General features: G+C 40.4%; 1 protein-coding gene across 1 annotated transcript in view; it reads left to right on the forward strand.

The window, feature by feature from the left end:
• LRRC28 (leucine rich repeat containing 28) overlaps nt 1-22,861 on the forward strand; it is a 51,517-nt gene that overhangs the window by 8,937 nt on the left and 19,719 nt on the right. Inside the window, exons 4-5 of the mRNA XM_071568570.1 lie at nt 738-775; nt 1,522-1,659. Coding sequence (XP_071424671.1) covers nt 738-775; nt 1,522-1,659 — 176 coding nt within the window. The remainder of the gene's footprint in view (nt 1-737; nt 776-1,521; nt 1,660-22,861) is intronic.

Below are 22,861 nucleotides of genomic sequence, written 5' to 3' on the forward strand. Positions count from 1 at the left end.
ATATTGGACAATTTTGTTACTGCTGTTTTCTACAAGACTCAATTGTTCATTTGCAGCAAAGATGATTGAAGGCTGAAATGTGTAAAATCAAAGATCAGTTCCATGTTACCAGTAGTACTGTCAGTGCTCCATCAGAGGGTGCTGAGTATTCTTAGTGAGAGCTGGCCACCCTCTGTAACTGCATAAATAGCCATGTGTAACATCGGGTTCCAATTTGGAAAATGTGCTTTAAGTTGAAAAACCCACTTGCAGGGAGTAGCTCATGTGCTTGTTTCCTCAGTCAGCAAAGGTGTGAGAGTTTGTGTGCAGGGGAAAGTGTTTGTGGAACTGGTGTGGGTGTGGGCCTTTTCCTCTCCTTGGCTGACATTTAGTGCCAAATAACCTGGTGATCAAGTGTGGTTCACTCTGGCTATTCTACCTGCTTTTATTCTTTTTCCACTTTGTTTTCCTCTTATGACTCTCAAAAGTAAAGCCCATTATTATTGTAACTGTGAGTGGTTTGTTTTACATAATTTTATATAATTTTCCTTTATGTTAATCATGGAATAGTCTAAGTGAAACTTAAGTACTTGTCCATTGCCATTTTCTACAGTTTCCACAGCTTTTGTGCTAATAGGGAGGAATGGCTTTGAGGGTGCTCTTTCAGTCTGAAATTGGGTATATTGCAAACTGATTGTGTAGCAGAAGTCTTTGAGGGTAACAGGTGGTGTCCTCTGCTTTTTTTCTCCTCCCCCCAGGTACCTTCATTCAAATAACATAGTTGTTGTACCTGAAGGTAAGTAATCTACCAGCTCACAATAAGTGGCAGGAATCATAAAATATTCATTTTTCTTCTTTGAAGAGGCCTATTTTTCCTTTATTTTTCCATAAAACATTAAAGATTTTCATACAAAATATACCAGCATAGCCCTTAGTCGATAATATCCTTGTTTATGCTATGTTAAATTCTTTTAATGAATCCTCAAATGCACCTAAATGCTGCTTGCTCCAGTTCTAATTGCAGAAAGTGAAAAGGCTAAATGGCACTCACCAACAGAAACACAAATCCAGAGTGTCTGCTGCTTTCAGGCAGTTCCCACACAGAGTGCTCTGCTGGTTTGAAGCATGACACATTTGAAACATAAAGGATCAAGAACTTGTACTAGTTTTTCTTTCTTGTCTTAATTGCAGAGTTATGTGCCCAGCTAGAGGAAATTACATTAAGCTCTTCCTGAGCATATAAATGGGATACACTCAAAGTAGAGGAATGGAGAAGGTGATTTCAGAGCAGAACTGTCCGAGGAAAATGTAGCAAATATTCTGTACATCCCTCAGTTTGTGTCTCACTGCCAGCAGAGCTGTTTGTTAGCGAGATAAACATTTCCACAATTGATGCCATTCAGCTGTGAGACCAACCTTAACACCTCAGCCTGTGCTCAGGCACAGGTGTCAGGGCTGTGGCTTTACATCCTCTCACAGCCCTGGTGAGATTTTAACGTTCCTCTCGGGTCACGTTCATGTTTCGATGTGTTCTCTCACAAGCCATTGGCTCCCTGGTTAAGCTGCAGTTTCTGGACCTCAGTGACAATGCCCTGGAGATCGTGTGTCCCGAGATCGGCCGCCTCCGGTCTCTGCGGCACCTTCGCCTGGCAAACAACCAGCTCAAGTATTTACCTGCAGGTGAGTCATGTCTGAGGGGTCACAGCAGCGGCACATCCTGGGAACTTGATTTGCCAGGTGATGTGCTCCAGGTTTGTCAGCACTTTGCAGTTGGTACAACTTGCACTCACAGCCTGGGCCAGGAGTGGCACCGTATGAATTGCACGAAATGTGCTCTGTGCGTAGGAGAAAGCTGTGCTGTGTGGACTTGGGGAGTCCTGAAAGATGCTGCTGAAGTGGGAAAAATGTATTTATTTAACAGCCTTTGCCATCATATCAAGAAAATATCGAACTTCTTTGAGAAGACACAAAATGCCAATGACAACTGTCATTATGATAAAATGATGTTTCTTCCTGTTTTCCACAATATAAAGGGTTCCAATCCTTCCTCCTTTGTTTTTGCCCAACAGCCCCATTCTCATTTTCTGAAAAGACACATGTCTGGTAGGTTTGCCTATGGGAGTTCTATCTCATTGTGACAGTAGATAACAAATGTTTGTCTGACTGGTTTATAGTAAAAAAGCAAAATTTATTCAAAGTAAATGTGACACAAAGTCAGAAGAAGTTGGCCATAGGCACATTTTCAATGATTTTTTTTTTGCCTTCTAAATACTTTGATAAGCAGATGTAACATTATTATTTTTCCATCACCCTTATACATTTTCATATTGGTGCTTTTCAAATATTTTTTAAATTTTTCTCTGGTGTATTTGCATTTTCTGATCTGCAGAGATGATAAAAATCTATGGCTATTATTTAAAAAAATCTGGTCTAACCTAATCTAATAGGATTAGCTTTTGGCTCTAATTTTAACTAACTTCTCAATGTGACCTTCATGTGTTTGTAAGTTCACATTGTTTATTCTCAAGAGATATACTGAAATGCTCCTTGAAGTTTTGGGTGCAGAAATCTCTCTGTCCTTTCTTTGACTTATTTTATTAAGCCTGGAAAAGTGAGAAGGAAGGATGATTATGATTAGAAAGGCAAAAATGTATATGACTATGTAAATGCTCTGGAATGAAATTAGATAAACCTGTTAAACATTATGACCCAGGGCCAATAAAATTTCCATCAATTTTCAGATGTGCTACATTCAAAAGAAAGGAGTGACTTGAGTGTGCTTTATGTTCCTCAAAGATAATTTACCTTATGGTGCTGTACCATGAAAGAAAGACTTGTTCAAAGAGAAAGTGACACATTTTCTGCAAAACTTCACACATTAACTTAAAAAGGTTCCAAAAAAGACTTTCAAAAGGATAATTTACATTACTGAAGGGTTGATTTGGAGTCTACCACATTTGATTAGGGATTGGTATCAGCTGAGGCTTCGCTGCATTTAATTTCTCCTGAAGTTTCTGCAGAGTTTGGTACTGGGCATTGTCCCTAAGTGTGTCCAGTTTTGTGTGCATGGAAAATTTGCATGTTTAGAAACAGGACAAGTGTTGCTTGCTTTTGAACTGGAGAATCCACGGTGTGTCCGTTTGCTGTGGTGTCCCACGTGCACTAATCCTGTCACTGTCACAGTGGCTGATGTCACACAGCTCCAGTGCTGCCAGTCTGAGCAGGATTAGCCTTCTCCTCACACTGGGTAGTTTGCCCTCAGCAGAGTTAACCCACTGCACTGAGAGTTTCCTAAACACAACAGTTCCCAAAAGAGGGTTTTCAGGCGTGTTTTCACAGTTGTTGTTTGTGAAATGGTGAAGATTTCAAAGACTTTGTACAAAAAAATCTTTGAGTTTCAAAGTAACACAAATGTGCAAAAATTGCAAAAGTGGAGCAAAACGGGAAGTTTTGATGAATTGTTTTATCCTTAATTATACTGGTAGCATGGATCTTCATAATAGCATTAAATAGTGTTCAGTCAGAAAGCTGGCAAAGTTCACAACTAACTGGGATGGGATGGGATTTCACTGCAGTGCAGCATTTTCTTTACAGCAGGTACTGCCTTGCAATGCATTGCTGGGGAAAGACAGCTCTTAAGGGCTCCTAATTTATAACAAGTAACCATTTAAGATATAATGTGGCTTCTACTAGTGCAGCTGGTGTGGAATTTAAAGATCTGCACTAAAAATAGCTTTTGGGTTTAGCTGACATTCCTTCATGGAAGTTACTTTAGAGTGAGTGGTCATTCCTCTTGGGCCTCCATTCCCAATGTCTGGTGCCATAAGTAGTACCCTCAGTTTTTTTGAAATTCCGTGGATATTTAGGAGGATACTCTTAGGAATATCCTAAATCAATTGCTAAAAATGTCACCAGCACAACTGCAGAACAGTTGGGTGGTGTTTGTTATTAAATGTTTGAACACCCCCACTGTTGTATAGCATTTTAATTTTTAAGAATGATTCTCTGTTGTGTCTTCCTCAATTGTGATTAAGAGCTGGAAGAAACAATGCAATTAATAGCATATGTTGATTCATTATCCATTTTTAATTGTTTTGTTCCACAGTTGTGCTCTTAACATTCATTTTTAGTATTTAAGGTTTCCCTTGTACAAATCAATTTTAAAACAATTGAAGTGGTGTGCATTGAAGATTTAGATTTAAGCCTCTAGTCTGACTGTAGGCATGGTTCAGGTTCTGATAGAGGTTGAGCCTGTGCTGTGGTTTATATTCCATGTGATGGGCAAGACTTTAGTCTCTTAAGTACCTTTTTTCATAAAACTTGTGAGAATTTAGTTGTGGTTTGGTCATGACTGTCCAATGAGTTTTAAACAATGATTTGAAAGTTGGAGGTGAGGGAGAATGATAAAAAAACATGCAGGCAGTGTGAATCCAGAAGCTTCAGTTTTCTGAAGAAATCAGGTGAGGGGGAAAAGGGGCATTAGGTGGATTGTGTCCCTTGGAGATGAGAGGGCACTCTGTGCTGTGTCACCCCTGTCCTGTGAGTGCTAATCCTGCCTTGGTGCTCAGCACACGCTCCCAAACCGCTGGGTGGGATCCCGTGCTTGGCCCCGGGCTCTGTTCAATGTGCCACTGAATGTGGGGCTCCCACAGCATCTGCAGCTGACAGATGACTCAGCTGAACTTGAGGAGAATTAAAGGGAAAAATTTGTCCAAAATAAGTGTGTTGAAATTGAAATATAAAGTAACTGGAAGAAAATGCTTTGTAAAATTCTCTTCATGCCATAATTTGAATATGCTTTAATGAGCGGAGCAGCTTCTGCCTAATGCAGAGTCATCAGTGTCTGGATTCTCTGTAATCAGAATCCCTGAGAGGTTCTGCCTTTCAAAGGAGAGCTGATTAAAAGAGTTGCAGATAAGTAATACGAGATTTCATGTTACAAATTTCTCCTGAGGACTTGTTTTCCTCTAAATGCACAACATTTTTTTGTTCTGCAGATTGTGAATCTTGTACCTTCTGTCTTTAACAGTTTCTTGGTTTCTCTGGCTCTGGTATGTGTAATTCTTCAGCGTGAAGTAAAGTTTTGTGAAGTTTTCTACTATTTAACTACAGCATTTGAATAATCTAAATTCTTGAGGGCCATTTGGAAATGTGTAACAGCAGAGATCTTCCTAAAAAAGATCAGCATAAACAAAAGATGGTTATTTCATACTGTTTCATTACTTCATGTATAAGCAGACTTAGAGTTGACATTGTGTTCTCACAGTAGCTTAACTTTTTCTTTGAAATTTCTTATTTTATTCAGTGAATTGATGTTTCATTTTAATTTAGAATTGTGGAGTTATCCTATATGAATGTGCTGTCAGAAGTAAATTTGCTGAATCTTCTCACTTATGAATGATTAATTAGAAAGTTCCCCTTTGTTTCTGATGTTTATAATGCATATGATATTTAATCTCCTTTCTTTCTTGAGAAATTATATTATTTTCCCTTTGTGTAAGAACTGCAATATCATTTGCATTAAAAAAAATGGAAAAAAATCCAGTGAGATGTACTATAAAACTTATTCTTGAGGAGTCCCAAAGCCAAGGTTATCTCAATTTTGTTGTGTTACTGTTTAGATTTGGTTTAACTTGGAAACTTTTGATGTGCAGAGGTGGCTCTTCAGGTTTACATTTTGTTCTTGTATTTAGTGAATGTTTGGACAACAGATGACTTAAACCAGGGGGGGTTATACTGAAATTGAGACTTAAGTTTTGTATTTGACAAGGATTAGGTTTTTTTACTGCACATTACTTGAGAGGTATTTCTCCTTAGAAATGGCAAGTTGTAGCATCTTGTTCTAAGATTTAATTAAAAATGAGGTTATGTTTACTCAGCACATGCTGGAGTTAATTATAGATTTACTAAAATGAAAAGCTTAATGTTTTGCCAAGTCAAGAGCAAAAGCTAAGTAATTAAAGAAGAGGGTATGGTTTATGGTCCCAGCCCATCTTTTGGCAAAGTTCCCTTCCAGAAGGGTGGGGAAAAATCAGCAGTTGTCTTTCCCTGGGCTGGAGCAAGACTCCCTTTGTGTTTGCTGTCAGGGGACTTGAAAATCCAGGAGTGGAGCACAATGATTGAGCAAAAAAAAAATGTGGCCAAATGGTACTAAACTTGATGTGAATTGTGGGTGGTGTTTGTTGAGTCCTCAAAGGCAGAGTTTGGGTGCTGAGGGAGCACCAGGAGGTGCTGGAGGGGGTTCAGGTCTCTGTGGGAGTCGGAGGCAGGGTCAGCAAATGCCCTTCCTGCCCCACCAGGGGAACGTGAAGCTTCCATTTCAAATCCACAGCCCTGGGTTGTTTCCTGAGGATTCTGCATTTTGCATCCACCTGTTGCTGTTTTGCTTCCTTTAGGTACAATCTGAAGGAAAATGTCTCTGTCTGACGTTGTCAAAGTGCAAACCTCAGCAGCATGAGGGGAGCTCAACAGCACATGGACTCAGCATTTCATTTCTGCTCAAATCCTTTTCCTTCTTAAGGCAGATTGTTTTAGAAATACAGTCAGTTCAAGTCTCATTAAAATACATTTGTAGGCTTATAAAACTTCATCTTCAAAGCCTTTGAGAAAGATCCTGTGGAGCTGATAAGGGAGTGTTATCCTCATTTTACAGAGTGGAAAAAAGTGTTTTTAACAGAAGTGATTTGCTCCAGGCCACAGCAGGAGTCAGTGTTAGCCAGAAATAGAACTTGGGTGTTCCCATTCCAGTTAAGACCACACCTTTTTGAGGCTGATCATTTTTAATATTGGGGAGGATTGAGTCTCTCCACCCATTATTAGGAAATTAATAATTATCTCTCCATAATGAATAGCCCTCTAAGTTAATAGGAAATTAATAGCGGTAAGATCAGTGAGCTTTTGTAACTGAAACAGCTTGTGCTTCCAGAAGGCTGGAAGAGCTCAGAAGATGAATTTTAAAACATACAACTTGCAGATAAATGTCTCTTGCATAGGTAACTTCAGTGGTAATGTCAGGAAAGGTTCAATCATTAGAAAAATTATAAATCAAATTATAATTGTTGATTGTTGTTTTGTTTATTTATACAGAAACTCTTGGAATGTTGAGTGATTATTGCAAGGCCTCTTTTGCTTTGGAATTTGCTTTACTGATTGGGGGCAAGAGAAACTTTCAGACATGAGAACTGCATATTTATTTCTCTCACTTTTTTATGTTGCTGTAAAGTACAATATCTGTATTTACTATTCATACCAGTATTTCCCTGGTAAAGGCTTCTTGAATACCCAACTTAGTAACTCTGAATAGGGCTTAATACAAGGGATTTCAGTAAAACTTAATTAAGGGCACATAAACAGGACTTCTTCCCTCCCTCATTTTCACAGTAGATTTCCACTGATCATGGGTACAGCATGCCAATAATTCTATTCTTACTCTAGACCCTGGCATGAAAATATGTAGTCCCAACTCATCTTGTTAAACTTGTGTTCCACATTTTGATTGAGAGTGTTCAAAGTGCAGGGGAACAGATTTGGTTTCTTATCTTTCCCCCCCAGATTTCCCTTCTGCCTTTATTACTGTCTCTGGTCAGAGAAGATCCCTTTGATACTTAATAAAGTTCAAATTTCTTTTTATGATGCTTGTGACTTTAAAAGCAAAGGCACAAACTGATGCAGACCCTGTTCTTTTTTCCAAGTTGGCATAACCTTAGTCCACTGTGCTTTCCTAATTTAGTAACATGTATAAAAATATGTGCACTGGGCCAGGTTTGGTAGGCCAGGCACCCCTCCAGGAGTGCTGTTTGTGACTAAATGGACTAGTGGGGATTTGAGGAAAACACAGATTGGGTTACAGGAGCTTTGCACTCTGCAAATATGTGACTATTTAAAGGAGCATGGACTCCTCAATAAAATGCGTTAATTATTATAATAATATGTTGTTTTCCTTGAAGTCATTGATGCCTAATTATTGAAAATAAGGTTTTCTTTGCACAAATTTGTAAAATATGTGCTCTGTTTAATAATTCTACCTTCAATTTACTGTATAAACTCAGGAGTCAGCACATTAAAGTTTACATTAACTCTTAGTTTCAACAACTAATTATTATTTTTTTTACCTAAATCGATGCAAAACGTACCCACACTTGGCTGTTACTGAATTGTGTTTTTCACATCAGGGTTAGTGAGGCTTCAGTAATTACACTGCATTAATGCAGAAGCACAATAAAAATACCTGATAGTATCTCTAAGACATTCTTTGGATTTCTAGCAGGAAAAGTTTTTAAATGTTTTGATCTTGTGTAAACTCCAGTGCAGCCCAATCCAGGCAGCCTGAAAGGACTGAACTATTTACAGGACAAATTTCCCCTCTGAAATGACAGCAGAGGCGTCTCTGGGGAGCCAGGAACAAAGTGGCAATGACTAGGGTTGGACTCTGTGACCTGACTAGAGGTGACCAAAGCACAGGGCAGTACTTTGGGCACTTGGTATTCCTTATGGATTCACTTCCATGCATGTCCAAACACAGTGGTACCTGTTCAGTGAAAGGATGTGTGAGATTCTATAACAGTCTGCCCTGCTCAAACATTTGGTTTGGGTTAAAATCTCAGGAGGACTTCTAGTACTTCTGAGTGCTTCAAATTTATGGGGAGGGAAGTGAAGAGAATAAAAAAATTCCACTAAATTCCTGGAAACTTTTGTGAACTGGAGTTTTTCCCTGTGCACCCTCACCTGTGCAGTGTGTCAGAATGAGTCATCTGTGCAGGGAGCTGCTCACTGTTCTCTCTTTGCCTGCTTGTCCCTTCTTTATTTCTCTTCCCTCCCTGTTGAGGGGCTTTTCAAAGCCTTTTTGTTACTATCATACATTTTTCAGTATACCATGGAGGGTTCATAATGTCACTGGATGCTGGCAACAAAAATAATATAAACATCTAGTCAGAAAAATTGTAGACCTGTACTTCATGTTTGAAATGTTATTCCAAAATATGCTTTTGTTCCAACATTTCTTCCATATGGGCTTCTTTGGGCTCGCTGGAACCGTAATATTTCCTCTGACTGTGGCAGAAATGACGTTTAGAAACAAAAAAACCCAACAAAAGTATCTCTTTCAACAATGGCCTGTGGTATTGCTCCTTCTGGTGTCTCACAGCAGGCCCTCAGAAATGCATGTGCTGAGCATGTATGTGTTGTAACTCATTAATCTGCAAACTAATAGGAACCAGTTGGAAGAAGCCATCAGTGCCTTTCATTGTAACACTTAAATTACGGATTCAACTTGTGTACCAGGCTTATTGGACTAGAAAATTCCATCTTAAAACTTGCTATTCTAATTTAGCCCAATCACTGGAAAAAGTATTTGGAAATTAAGCTCCTTTAATGAACATGTTTTTAGTTAAAGAAAGAAATTGGTTCAGTGCAATATATTTCCACATATGTGCACTTTTATAAAACAGATTTGAACTTCTGTGGTCATTACATATCAGGGGAAAAAAAATCAGGGGCAAACTGAGGCTGGCACTGAGGCTTCACACAGTAAATTGATGGCAAAAATCCTGTTGTAGCACAAAGTAATGACCAAGTGTTTGAGTTTTCTGGTTAGCTTTATAATATTTAAAGGTCACTCAAAATTGTAACAGAACTGTTCTGATTTCAGTTTTTTTCTAATTTCTAGCATATTGGCAAAATGATAATGATTTTGAATCACTCAGGCTGCTTTTTTAGGCCTCTAGTTTTGGTGATGCTTTAACTTGAAAAAATCTGTGCCTGATTGAGTGCGGACTGTATTTAAACATGAGCAGTGTGCTGATGTAATTCTGGAGTCCAGTAATAGATCTGGGAGCAGGATGTTGTACCTCAGTGTCTCAGGCCATGCTTGGTTTGTGTGCATTCTTTGTCTGATCTGACCTGTAAAGGTTCCCTTTTTATGTGATAATTCTTCCTGGCCACCAGATTATAGTGACAGTTAATTGTAGAACAGATATGACTGTAGAGGCTGAGACTGTGCAAGGCTGTCAGTGACCTGCTGTTGCCCAATTTTTTTAGTCTCAATGCTGATCTTATTCTCAATTCCAAATCCCATATCCCTCTGGTTCCAGTTTTGAAACTGGACTCTGAGAATGGACCAACATTGCCATTTGTTCCCTGGTGTTCCAGGTGAGATCCTGGTGAAAGTTTCCAGGCACCAACCTCACAGTGTTACCTCCTCCCGTCCCTCCCGGTTCTTTCCTCCTTTAAAGAGGAGTTGCTGAGAGACCTGGTGAGGTGTAGGTGAAACCAGGATGGAGCAGGAAGAGCCAACCTAATTATTCCTGGTGCTCCCCATCCTGTTGTGCTCGTGGCTTTGCAGAGCCGTGTGGATGGGAATCCTTGCAGGGACACGTCTGTTTGCTGCGCCCTGGGCCATGGGCTTTCCCCCGTAGCTGTTCCCCTCCAGGGCCCTGAGATGGGAGATAAAGGAGCTGGGGCTGCCTCTGAGGGAGGGGACTTGGATGATCTGCACATTCCTGAGAGGATGGAGCAGATTTCTCTGCGTTCTCTATTGTTGAGAGATTTGGTGCTGCCTCGCCAGTCCCAGCTCATTCTTCTGCTGGCAGGCCTTGATTTCTCAAGTGACTAAGCCTTGTTTCTCCAGGGGGTTTTCTGTTGTTTGTGGGGGTAGACAGGAATTTTGGAGATGTTGAGAGTGCTTTAAGTAATCCTGACAAACATTCATCTGAAGCTTAAAACTATGAAGATGTTGGAGGTCTTAAATAAAACTGTAGAAACGTAGTTATGTTGCATTTTTATGCTTTTTTATTAAATAAGGAGTCTTTAAGTACAACTCATTTCAACATGGTTCATTAAATGTAAAATTGCATAACTTTTTTCTAATAAACTCAATTTGAGATTTCTCAGTGAATTGTTAAAATACGGATTTTTTTTAAAGCAAAAATCGTGCATGTCCAAGTAACTTGCAAACTGCTTTAAAGAGCCAGTCTCATGGCATATGCAAAGTAATAAACTGAAAGGCATTTAAAATGAAATACTGATTTTAATAGTAGAGTGAGAAATGGGCTTTAGATGATAATGAGTAACGTGGAAGTGCTGCTACCACATACAGTAGTAACATAGAGTAACATACCAAGTAGTCATTCAAACATCTGCCAGAAGAAATGACAACCTGAATTTTCTGGGGTGTGTGAGAACAAGAGCCCTGATGGAATGAATCCCCCCTGCTCTACTCCCGACTCCTGCCAATGTTGGAGCTGCCACTTGGGAACTGAGGGCTTTGGAAAGAAAGTCTCTTGACCTTTGAATGTGCTCCCAATGACATGCAGAGCTGGAGGCCACGAGACAAAAGTGGGAAGTTTTTGCAGCAATATATAACTTTAGAGAACATTAAGTTGTCATTACTGCTTTGATCAGTGATAGAGTACACTTTGATAAAACTCAGATAAAGGGCTTCAGGCTGTAGCATCAAAACAATGCATTCTGTTCCTTTTAGTTTGAGAAATGTATTTCTACAGCCTGTTTTTAAGAAGTGGAATGTGCTTGTGAGAGCTGATTAGACCTGGCACACAGACCTAAATAATGAAGGTCAAACTGAATTATTTGGGGTTTATGTTTTGATTGTTTGAAACTTGGGTTTGAGATCTGCTGAGAGGACTTGTTATGACACAGTTATATCCCACAGGGGAAAAAAATCACTCTGGAAGTGGCCACAGTTGTGTTAGAATTCTGTCATTATTCCACTTGTGGTGTTTGTTTTATGTGTGTTTATTGACTGTATAGCAGAGAAGAGAAAAGAGAAGTGGAGGGTCTTTGGTTGCTTTTGGTCAATCATATTCCTGTGGAGTTGAATATAAGATGTGGAAAAGCAGATTACCAGGAATTTAATTTTGGAGGCATGCAATTCTGTGGTGTTTTCTTGCTTGAGAGTGTTAGAAGGTTTTAATTATATAAATGTATCTGGAAATCCATAAAGACTATAAAACCTGATACTTCCTGTTGCCTGTGTGGCCTCTAAAGCTTTATAGATCATTACTCCCTTTGCACTGGCATATCCCCTCCTACCCCCAAAATTCTTGGTGTCATCTTTGATGATCTTGGTTAGTGAGAAGGTGTGATGGCTCATGGCTTGTCTGGCAGGTTTGCTGTACAACTGTCATCAGGACTGCTGGAAATTCCTGTCATGTTGTGTTTATTAGGATAGAATGCTTGGATATACATTAAGATATTGGGGTGGGGAAGGAGCCAGTTTGCTTTTGTGTTTTGAAAAAACCCAAAGTAACCCAAACCAGAATCTTTAGGATCTTGTACCTTTATTCTTATATAGCAAAAAAAATCTACATCAAAAGAAAATTGATGTAAGTTGCTGTAACTTTTTTTAAGGTGTCATTCCACTCCTTTTGAAACTTCTTCCCTCAACATGCTGAACCCTCCAGTGAGGGCACAGCAAAGCCTCTTCTTTGGAATTTGATACAAGGGTTTTTCCGTGTCGGGGCTGGCAGGAGTCGCCCTCTGAGCAACACTCCCCGGGGCTGTCACGGGGCGGATTCTCCCTCTTGCGCAACGCGAGTACCGGCCTGTCCCCACTTGGGGAGGAGGAGTGTTGGACTTCTAGTAAGTCTCTTCCCTTTGACTGCTCTGACAAAAATCATCACTTGTTATTGAGGGCATATTGCAAGAAATTAACCTCAAGTAATCGTGCAGTGCCTCATACCAGCTCCTCAGTGAGGGAGTTGCAGAAGAGGTTGGTTTGGAGCTCATCTGTCAGCACTGGATTCTGCCAGTGATCTGATAGTAAAGACTTCTCTGATTGCCTGGCTCGAGACACGTGTGAGATACACGAACCTCACTCTGCAGCTTCAAAACAGATGCTCTTTAAAACACTTGTAAAATCTTTGATTTTGAACTGCTACCCAGAAGTAAAGGTGAACTTCAGGGGAGTTTTGAGGGTGTCTCTCATAAACATTTGCCAATAGCTGTTCACATGGGTGGAGAGGGATGTGTATTAATAAAGCTAAGACTGAACCTGCAGAGACATGGATGTGTTTGGAGAAAGATGTTCCATCTACAGATGGTGTTTGTGTTTCTGTAGCATGAGAGCTTCTTTAATACTGACAGTCTGTTCAATGGTGTTTAGTCAGACTTTGAGAGAACCTCAGCTTTGAACGGATATTAAACGACAGCTCTTTTTTCTCTGAAATTTTTCATCGGTTTGTAAATGTGTGAAAAAGGAAATTGTAGTAAGTGCTTTGCAAATTCCAGGGTTACCTTAATGATTTCAGCGTGCTCTACTGCCAAAGGGCTCTAACTTGGTGTTGCTGCACTGACTTATTTTGGGAGGGTCCTAAGCCAAGATCAAGTAAGCTATACAAGCAAAAAACAGCTTTTCAGGGGATTATGTCCATGTTTACTGCCTTTACTGACATTGTTTTAAAATAAAGAAATGGTGAAAACTGTCTTTCACTGCTGTACTGAGGTTAGTAGAAGTTGAACAGTGTGTATTTGCCAGCACTGGCTGCAAACCTCTTCAGGCAATTCAGGAGCTGTAAGTTCATAGAGCCTATTCAGCTATTTAGTTTTCAGAAGATAATTACCTGTTAACTAAACTAAAATGATTTGCTAGTCATTTTTATGTAAAACCTCGTACTAATTTGTAATTTTTGAGGTTTTATTTTATTACCCAAATTAACATTTGTGATTGGAAAAAATTAGCTCTTGAAGCTTAGTTTTTGCAATTTTTAGGATTAGATGTTAAAAGTTAACTTGTTTTCCCCTTAAACCCTCTAAGTTTTATAAATAAAGTTATCTAAGAACATACTTTAGTCTCTTTGGTTTCCTTGGTTTTTTTTTCTTTCCCTGAGCTCTCTCTAACCTGTGTACAGTGATTAGCTGTATTAACAGGTAGTTGATTTTACTTGTGCATTAAGCAAATGCAATTTGCTGGTGGGGATTGAGTGTTCAGGGGAGCTCAGAGAACAAAGTCATTCAGTCTTTGCAAGTGAACAAACACAAACTTAGTGCTGTGCAACAGAAGAATTTTAAAATGTTTCGGTTTCCATTTTGACCTTGTTGACCAAGTATAATTTTCTTTTTTTACATACCATTGTAAGAGAGTTAAATTACTACTTGTTATTGACATGCTTGTTTTCACTCCCCTGGTCTGTTAAATGAATTGAGGCAAAATAAAACGCGTCATTTACTGACACTAAATCTAAATGGAAAAAGCCTGTAAAGAGAATGTGTAGAACTGGAGGTATGATGTGACATTAACCTTCTTGTGGTTCACATCACACACACAGAGTGTGATACCTCTGTTTCAGTTATCTTCATGTTATTGCAGTAGTATTTAAAATAAAGACCCGTGTTTACCTTAGCATTGTCCAAATCTGCATTAAATTGTCATTGTAGATTAAAGGGCTTGATACCAAGCAACTGCAAGTGTACTCCAGTTGGTAATTATTTAACATTTGAGAGCTTTATGAACGAAGACTACTTATTTGTGTAGCTAAAGGAATGCAATTTGGAATTACTTGAGTGGGGGGTTTGGATTGTCATTGCAAGCCTTACTTGTCTGCTTCGTGCTGATTTGAAACACTGAACAGGAGACTCTGTCATGATTGAGGCAAGGCTTGCAGTTGTTCTCAGGATTTATAAAATCAGGACATTGATGGCATTATTTGAAGTCAGATGTCTTCTTTTTAGTTAAAAACATTCGTAGTTGGTCCTTCCCATATTTTTCAGTAGTAACCTTGTCATTGTAGCAGCTCCTGCCTCCCTTTCTGAGCTGGTGAGGTAGCCAGGCTGCTGGTTCTGCACAGAGGGTGCTGGGCAGGTGAGGAGGGGCAAGAGACTCTCCTGGTACTGCTGCTGGGAAAGGGCGTCTGGACCCACAGTTTTCACCTCTGTTATAATGGGAATGTTTCCTGTGAACATTTAGTCAGGCCCTCCCCTGAAGTTCCTGTTGCAGTTTGTAGTCACTTGCAGTGGCCTGGAACAACTCTTACCTTCACAGGACTTCAGTTGAGGCAGTCCCATCCATTAGCATTCATTTAAAAAACAGATATGGTGACTCTACTGCTGTGAACATGGTTCCAAGCTAAAGAGTCTTTTCCTTTCCCTCATCCCACACAAATTTGTAGTTGCATTTTTTTGTTTGCAGGAAGAATTTGCTCCGAGCCTTGCGTGGTATCTCCCCATGGTACAATCACTGAGCCATAACGTGGCTGATACAACATTATACTTTGCCACTGGAAGGTGAAAATCAGACCTGGACCTCTTGCTTTTGTTATGCATTTAGTGGAGAAGGAAAAAAGTAATTCTAAGTAACTTCAAGAAAAGGAAGAAAGATGTTGGTGTTGTGAGCCAGTTGGAAACAGTTGATAGCAACAGTCACAACAGCTCGGACTTTGTGTGGATTATTTAGACACCTCTGTAGTAACGGGTTGGGAGCCACTAATCTGTGTTTGTCAGAGACCACTCTCTTGTGTTGATCTGAAGTGTTTCCTTGGAAGAGGAAGGGAAGAAGCTGTCCTAGAATTTACAGCCAGGCCTAGCCCTGTCTCTGTGGCTTCCTGAGCCGTCCCTAATCTCTCCTTAGGATGCTCCTTTTGTTTGCCTTAGTTTTAGCTGAGTGCTGGTTTGTTGTACTTCAGGAGCCATCTCGAGCTGTGCAGCATCTTGAGTTCAACTGATCAGCTCTGTGTTTTATGCACAAAGTGTTTCTGGAAGGGTTTTCCCCCCTTTCCATCTTAGTGCACAGTGGCTGGTTGATGATGTGCAGCAGTAATGATGGGCAGACATAAACAAAATAAGAGGAACATAACAGGTCTCATGCTTTATTCATGTCACATTTGTTTATGTTCATTCCACCCAGGAACACCCAGGAAAAGGAAAACAGCTGCTCCCCAAAGGAAAGACAGCAGCAAAAATACATCACTCCCTAAATAAGACTTTTCTGTAAGGTGCTAGCAGAATTTTTCATGTAATATACTTGACAAGGTATCGTTCTGTCTCTTTATACTTAGTTTTGGCTTTTCTAGTAAACATTTGGGATATCATTTAATAAAACCATAAAGTAATAATAATAATATATTAATTTCACATCTCTAACTTGTTTATGCAACAACAGTACCTTGCTGTGGGGCTGTCAAGTACTAGGCAGAGCACATTAGAACAAAATGAAAGGATAGGTTGTCTTCTGAAAAAACAAACCAACCAAACAAACAAAAAACCCCAGACCAAACCAAAAAAACAGCCAACCTGATCATTTCATGGCCTGGAGTTACCTTTGTGAATAAACAATTTTTTTCTCTCCCTATCACCCACCTTTTCCACCTTTCTCATGTATGATAATTTCTGGTATTTTTATCATTTGGTTTGTTCTGACTGTTCTAGTTGAGACCATCAAGTTGTGGGCAGAAATGGAATTCCTGAGCTGCCCTGAGGGGAAATAGGGAGCAGGAGCTGCTGCCCACTGTGGCTGTGTGCTGTGTGTGGTGCTGAGGGAGGCACGGAGTGCTGAGCCCGGGACAGGCAGGCAGCTGCCAGTGGTGTTTAATTGTGGTGTGAGATGGGGAGCCACTGACCTTTAGAAGGGTTTGACTTAATGAGACCCTCATGCCTGATGTCTATTTTCAACCATTTTTAGCTGACCTGAAATTACTGTTTAGCAAGATTGGACTTTAGGGAGCCACTTTTCTCACCTTTGCTTGTGAATGATGGCACAAAATAAATAAGGATTGGTACTAAATTCGCGTGTGACATTTAGCAAGGTTGAGGAAAAAAAGGTTCTGTTTGGGTTTGTTCAGTAGAAGGATGTATTTTTCACTTGGTTTTGGGCTTTGTCTGCTGGTTAAGTGTTTTGGAGAAGAGACATATAGTTCATGGCTGAAGTTGGTGAAACCAAGAATTGAGAACAGCTTTGGGGGGTGTTACACGACTATGGTCATTCACAAAGGTTGTCCTGCCCCAGAAAAATCTTTTCCCTGTTCTTTGCGGCCAGAATATTTGTGTGAAATGCAGCTGAAATTATTGCTTTAAAATTAATAGATTCAAGTTTGATCAGCTGGGATAGAGGCATTTTTCTTCCATAGAATTTTATGGGTTTGAACTCATTCAGCACCTTATTTAAAAATGAGTTATTCATAAAATAGGTGCAATATCACAAGATCTCTGCCAGGACCTCTTCTTTTCTTGTTCTTGGCCTATGTGTGGAAAATAAAGGAAAACCATCCTCAGGTCTGTTAGACTTGAAAAACAGAACATTTTTCAAGCTCTGTCACCAACAATACAGAAAAAGAGCTGCATACAGCAGTGCCAAAATGGAAATGGGATTCAATTTGCCTGCCCCTTCCATTGTCCTTAAATCTAATGATACCAGTCTTCAGTTATGGTCAAACTCCTTGCTTGAAGATGGCACAGGTCTACCCTAAGTGTCAATTTGTGCTAGAAAATTTAATTTTTATAGGCTGTGAAATGTTAGCTGTGTGGTAGTAAATGTAATGTAATACATAATAGGCTATTTAATTTGTTTTAACTATCTTAAAGTCTATTTAAGGCCTCCTGAGACATCCTGGAGCAGATCTAAAGGAGATCTTTTCCATCACACTCTCAGCAATTTAAATTTATATCTCCTGTCTGTTACAGTTTTAAATTGATAATAGTATCCACTTCAGATTCATGGGCATGTATAGACTTGGATTTTTTTTCTAGTGTGACGAGTAGTGAGGTTTGTGAGTATAAAGGCTTCAAACACCTTTTACTCATCAGCACATGCTTTTACAGGTCTAACTGGAAAGTGCATCTTGTGGTGAGGTTCATGGAGGTTGATTAAAACATTATTTCAAGGGTGAAGTAGGGAAGTCCCTTTTAGTACCTTCTGTTCCTCTCCTGGAGCAACCAACATCCATTTCAGAACGCAGGGCATGGAGGGATCACTGGGTGCGGGGAGGTCACAGTCACAGCCAGGCATCCCAACGCTCTATTCTGAGAGCATTCCTAAGGATGTGTCCCTCTGGGCACCACGGGCTGGAACACAGCCCTGCCTGGTGTGATCTGTGCAGAGATGTGTCAGTGCTGCAGCCCTGGCACAGCTGGAACACAGCCCTGCATGGTGTGTAGCAGACATGTGTCAGTGCTGCAGCCCTGGGTGGCACAGATGGAACACAGCCCTGCCTGGTGTGATCTGTGCAGAGGTGTGTCAGTGCTGCAGCCCTGGCACAGCTGGAACACAGCCCTGCATGGTGTGTAGCAGACATGTGTCAGTGCTGCAGCCCTGGGTGGCACAGATGGAACACAGCCCTGCATGGTGTGTAGCAGAGACATGTGTCAGTGCTGCAGCCCTGGCACAGATGGAACACAGCCCTGCATGGTGTGTAGAGATCTGTCAGTGCTGCAGCCCTGGGTGGCACAGCTGGAACACAGCCCTGCATGGTGTGTAGCAGACATGTGTCAGTGCTGCAGCCCTGGCACAGCTGGAACACAGCCCTGCATGGTGTGATCTGTGCAGAGATGTGTCAGTGCTGCAGCCCTGGGTGGCACAGGCTGGCACTGCAGGGGGCTCAGCCTCCTGCTGTGAGAACCCACTGGCTGCAGGGGGTGTGGGTGAGTGTGTGATGGCAGCGAGGCCTTCAGTGCTGCCCACAGTACACAGGTATATTAACAGACTTCCTTGCTCCCAGTACAGTGCAGGCTCTGTAGAGAAACTGCCTTATTTTCACTGTGGCTTATTGTCCACAGGTAGTGAACAAGTAGACAGAAGTCCCTCTATTTCTTCACTGTTTAAGCCGAGCCCTGACTTGCAGCACCTGCTTATCCTGCTGATTTTCTGTTCTTTTGCTCGCCATTTCTACCACTTAAGTCTAAAAGTTCTTGCTCCTCCTCCTGCATGACAGTTTGGTTCTCTGCCACATTACTGGTTACTTTAAATGCTTGTGTCAACAGCAACCCAAACCTTAGTATTATTTTTTACCCAGGTGCAAAATGGAAAGTTTAAACAGAGTAGACCCTTGAGGAACACCACTACTTGTAAGATTTTCTCCATCCCAATAATTTGCTGTGAGATGTGATACTCATGTGTTACCAGTAACCAAGAAATTTCATCAAAGAACAATAAGTCAGTGTGACAGGATTTACATTTGAAAATATCTTGGTTGCATGTTCATTGTGCTCCCTGTTTATGTTCCAGTGACTGGTTACTCTTGGTTGCTCAGTCCCCTTAGAACAGTTGTTATGAGATGCTGAGGAGAGCTGAGCTCACAGTTACAGGCCGTTTGAGCACAGGTTCTACATTCCTGCTCCAACCCCAGGCTGCAATCCCAGAAAATGGCCTATTCATTGAGAATCCTCGTGCCTGAGTCTGCAATTTTGATATATAACCCATTTTTTTCAGTATTCTGGGATGGAAATTTTTTTAAGCAGCCTCATTTCATTTTAGTAATGGATGTGGTAATTTGCAGTGCTTTGTCCTTGTTCTCATGAGGTATTCTGGCTCTGTCCTCATATACAGCATTACCCTTACAGGAAAAACTGATGCAAAAAGCTAATTGAATAGTTGGTTTGTCCTCCTAATTTCTACCCCTTGTTGACACCAGTTCTTCATTTCTTGCTCTTTATTTCTTGTTGAGAAACCTGTTTGTCTGTGAGTTCCCATTTTCCTGGCCTCCTGGCAGTTTGCATTTAACTTGTGCAGCCTGACCTCCCCGTGCCAGCTCTCTGTGCTGATCAGTCCCTTTCTCCATTCCTTGTAGGTTCTCTGCTTTCTCTTAATATCCTGCTTTGAGGTGCATTCTCATGCAGGTAGGTCTGTAGCCCTTTCCTGTCCCCTTTTTAACTTTACTGGAATATATAAAGACTCAGATCTAAAGTAAACCCGTGACTTCCATACACTCAAATCCAACTGTGTATGTGTTTCATATATCTTTGGATGAAATTTTGGTTTATGGCCCATCAGGGAAAGGTGGGATTACTCTTGAAATGTAGAGAAAACTGTTAGTTATTTTTGGGTCATGCAGCTGGTGAGGCCTGTGCCCCCTGAAAGATTAAGGAAGTTTAATTTGCCTTTGGCAATTACTCTATGTTGTATAGGCTGCTTATTTCCAGATGGGTTTTTTGTTTCTTTCACATAAAACCATAGGAATTAATTTTAAAAATTGGCATTTAAACCACCTGAACCAGAAATAGATTTTTTCCTTTATTCCATGGATGTTTATACAAACACAATCAGTTTTGTTACAAGGTCAGTCATTTTTGAAATTTCCTCAAATTCTTTCCAGGTTTTACATAACAAAAAAAAATACTGATGTTTCTTTACAGATATTTCTTTCGGGGGGGGAGACAGACCTATTTGGCAATTTTCTGTGGCTGTGAGGTCAGGCAGGGTGTGGGTTTGCAGCCTGTCAGTGCTCCCTGAGTGCCCCACCAGCACTTGGGTGCCATGTGGAGGTGCCCATGGACTGGCCCAGCTCTGGGCACGTGGACACGAACCTGCCCAGAGACTGTTTGGACTCTGGGTCGTTCTGAGCTGAGCTCAGCAAAGCTGCTGAGGGCTCTTCTCTGGCCTCTGCTGTCCCAGTGGGGCTCAGTGCTGTGCTGGGTTGGGTTTGATAGTGTTAATCTTAGAGCTGATAAAAATTTTAAATTACACTTTTATGAATTTCATTTAACTGTAATTGGAACTCCTCAGTGTGGTTTAATGGTGATGTATAATTCTTGTCTCTTATCCTTGGGATGTGGGGGATCTCTGAAAGTCCCTTCATCAGCTCTTTTTGTTTGGGAATAGCAGTTTTCTTTTCTGGATCTGCTAGAAATTTCCAAAGTTCACCTCTTGTGTATCTTAGTGCTTGATGAGGTGACAGCAAGAGAGATTTGCAAGCCTTTCACTGTGCTTGTTAGCCAAGGCTTCTTCCAGTATTTATGTTGCAAGGCTTTTAAAGCAAGGGTAATAGTATTTAGTAACTAAAAGCTTGAAAAACTTTATTAATGGACTGTTTATATTTTGTGTTATTCCTCTTTATTGCTTTCCTTTGCTTTAATGAGCTGGAAACCAATTTAGTGTCATTAGTAAATGTCTGAGCATGTTCTTCAAAACGAGCTTTGAGCACTACAGAGGGGAGTCTGGGCGTTCTTGCTGCAGTGTGAGGGTTAAATCTTTAATATGATGGCATTTTGTGTTGTTTGGTTTACTCTGTAATTCATCGTGGGTCGGTGGGTGTTTCTGCAACATGTGGCACTGGATGCTGAAAGGGGATGTTTGCATCTGGTCTGCATTGGAAGATTAAGGTAGAGAGGCTGAAGTTTTGGGCAAGTATGTGTTTTTTGGATGAAGGATAAAGTGAGAATACTTTTATTTCCTCTTAGATTTGAAACATATCATTCTAGCAATGCCTTTGAAACTCTGCCAGCTTTGCCAACCGTAACATTTATGGGATTTTGGACCGAAACTGAACTAGAGAACTGTTTTTAGTGGCAGAGAAAAAGGTTAGTGCATGAAAATAGCTGGGCCTATTATTGACTGCATGTGGTCAGTGGTTTGGCTGAATGTAGGTGGCTCTTTTCCTGTCACTGTTTTCAAGCATATGGCTTTGTGATGAATGTAAAACTCTTTCAAAATGAGATCTACTGCAGTTCTTTGCACGGTAGTTTTGTGCTACTTAGTAGCCATTATTTTCCTTTTGTCATTTCTTTTCAGTCTTGTAGTAAAAAAACCCCCAAAATATTTTTAAGTAAAGCTTATGATTCCTGATGACATAAAAACTAAGAAGTTTGAAGAATGTGGTCATCTGTCTGTAGCAGCTGCCTCTGTCAGTAATTCTTACAAAGGGATCCATGTGCTGTGTTGTTGGGTATTGTAGTTAATGCTGGGATTGTTTGCAATGGGCAGGAACTCCTTTTAAATGTGCACACACATTTTGTTTAATTACTGTGTGAAAATCTCTAATACTGAATTATAACTTCCCTTTGTTTCCTTTTCATGTTTTCACTCTTGAAAGTAACATTTAGAGCAGCTTTTGCCAAGGTCAACTTCTTTTTCCCATTATGTAGAAGAGAAGGCAGCTTGGAGTTAACCCAGTGTTTTGTTTCCTTCTGGGCTATAGTGTACACAAGGTGCTACCTCAGAGCTCAGGGAACAGTGAATTTTCTGGTTCCTGCTGCAAAGAGCTCAAGGGCACAACAGGTTCTGTTTAGCTTTAACTTGAACAGCGTTACCCTATTTATATCTTTGTAAGAAAATCTGGGTGATGGAGCTGTAAATTGTGCAGATTGTGGATTGTGTAGATTGTCTGGTGTTTTCAGTGTAGGAAATTCGAGTCAGTCTTGTTTTAGCAGCCATCAGATGTGAGAGCTGGTCTCACTCAGCTGAGAACAAAGTACTTTTGGGTCTGCAGGATGCTGAAACTGCAGTGAGGATTAAGGGGCACTGAGCCCTTGGTGAGTTGGCTCCATTTCTGGGAAGTATTTAACAACAAAGGGAAACTTCCCCATGTTTGGGGGAAATAATTCATAGAATTATCCAGTTTTAGAGTAGCTGTAAAAGAGTAACTAAACAAGCAGTTAGATAATCTGTGGAGCTGGTTAATATATTTTAAATGTTTTGTTAGTCAGTCCTGCATCCTGGTTCCACAGGGCAGACCCAAGGAAAATCCCTGTGGCACAAGTGAGGGTACTTGGGTAATCACATCTTGCAGACTTTTGAGAATTGAGTTTGTTACCAACATTAACAAAATGATGCAATATTCTTTAAAACACAAAATGCACTTTTAAATTCTTAAAATAATAAAAAACTCTCTAGAATCTGCAGTTATTGCAACTATAGCTTGGAACTTAGTGAAGTATCCTCCTATTTATAACAATATAACTTTGATAACATTGTAACTGTTTTCAAGAAATTTCTAATTTAAAATAG

This window comes from Pithys albifrons, chromosome 13, assembly GCF_047495875.1.
Source record: "Pithys albifrons albifrons isolate INPA30051 chromosome 13, PitAlb_v1, whole genome shotgun sequence".
In the NCBI taxonomy this organism is placed as follows: domain Eukaryota; kingdom Metazoa; phylum Chordata; class Aves; order Passeriformes; family Thamnophilidae; genus Pithys; species Pithys albifrons.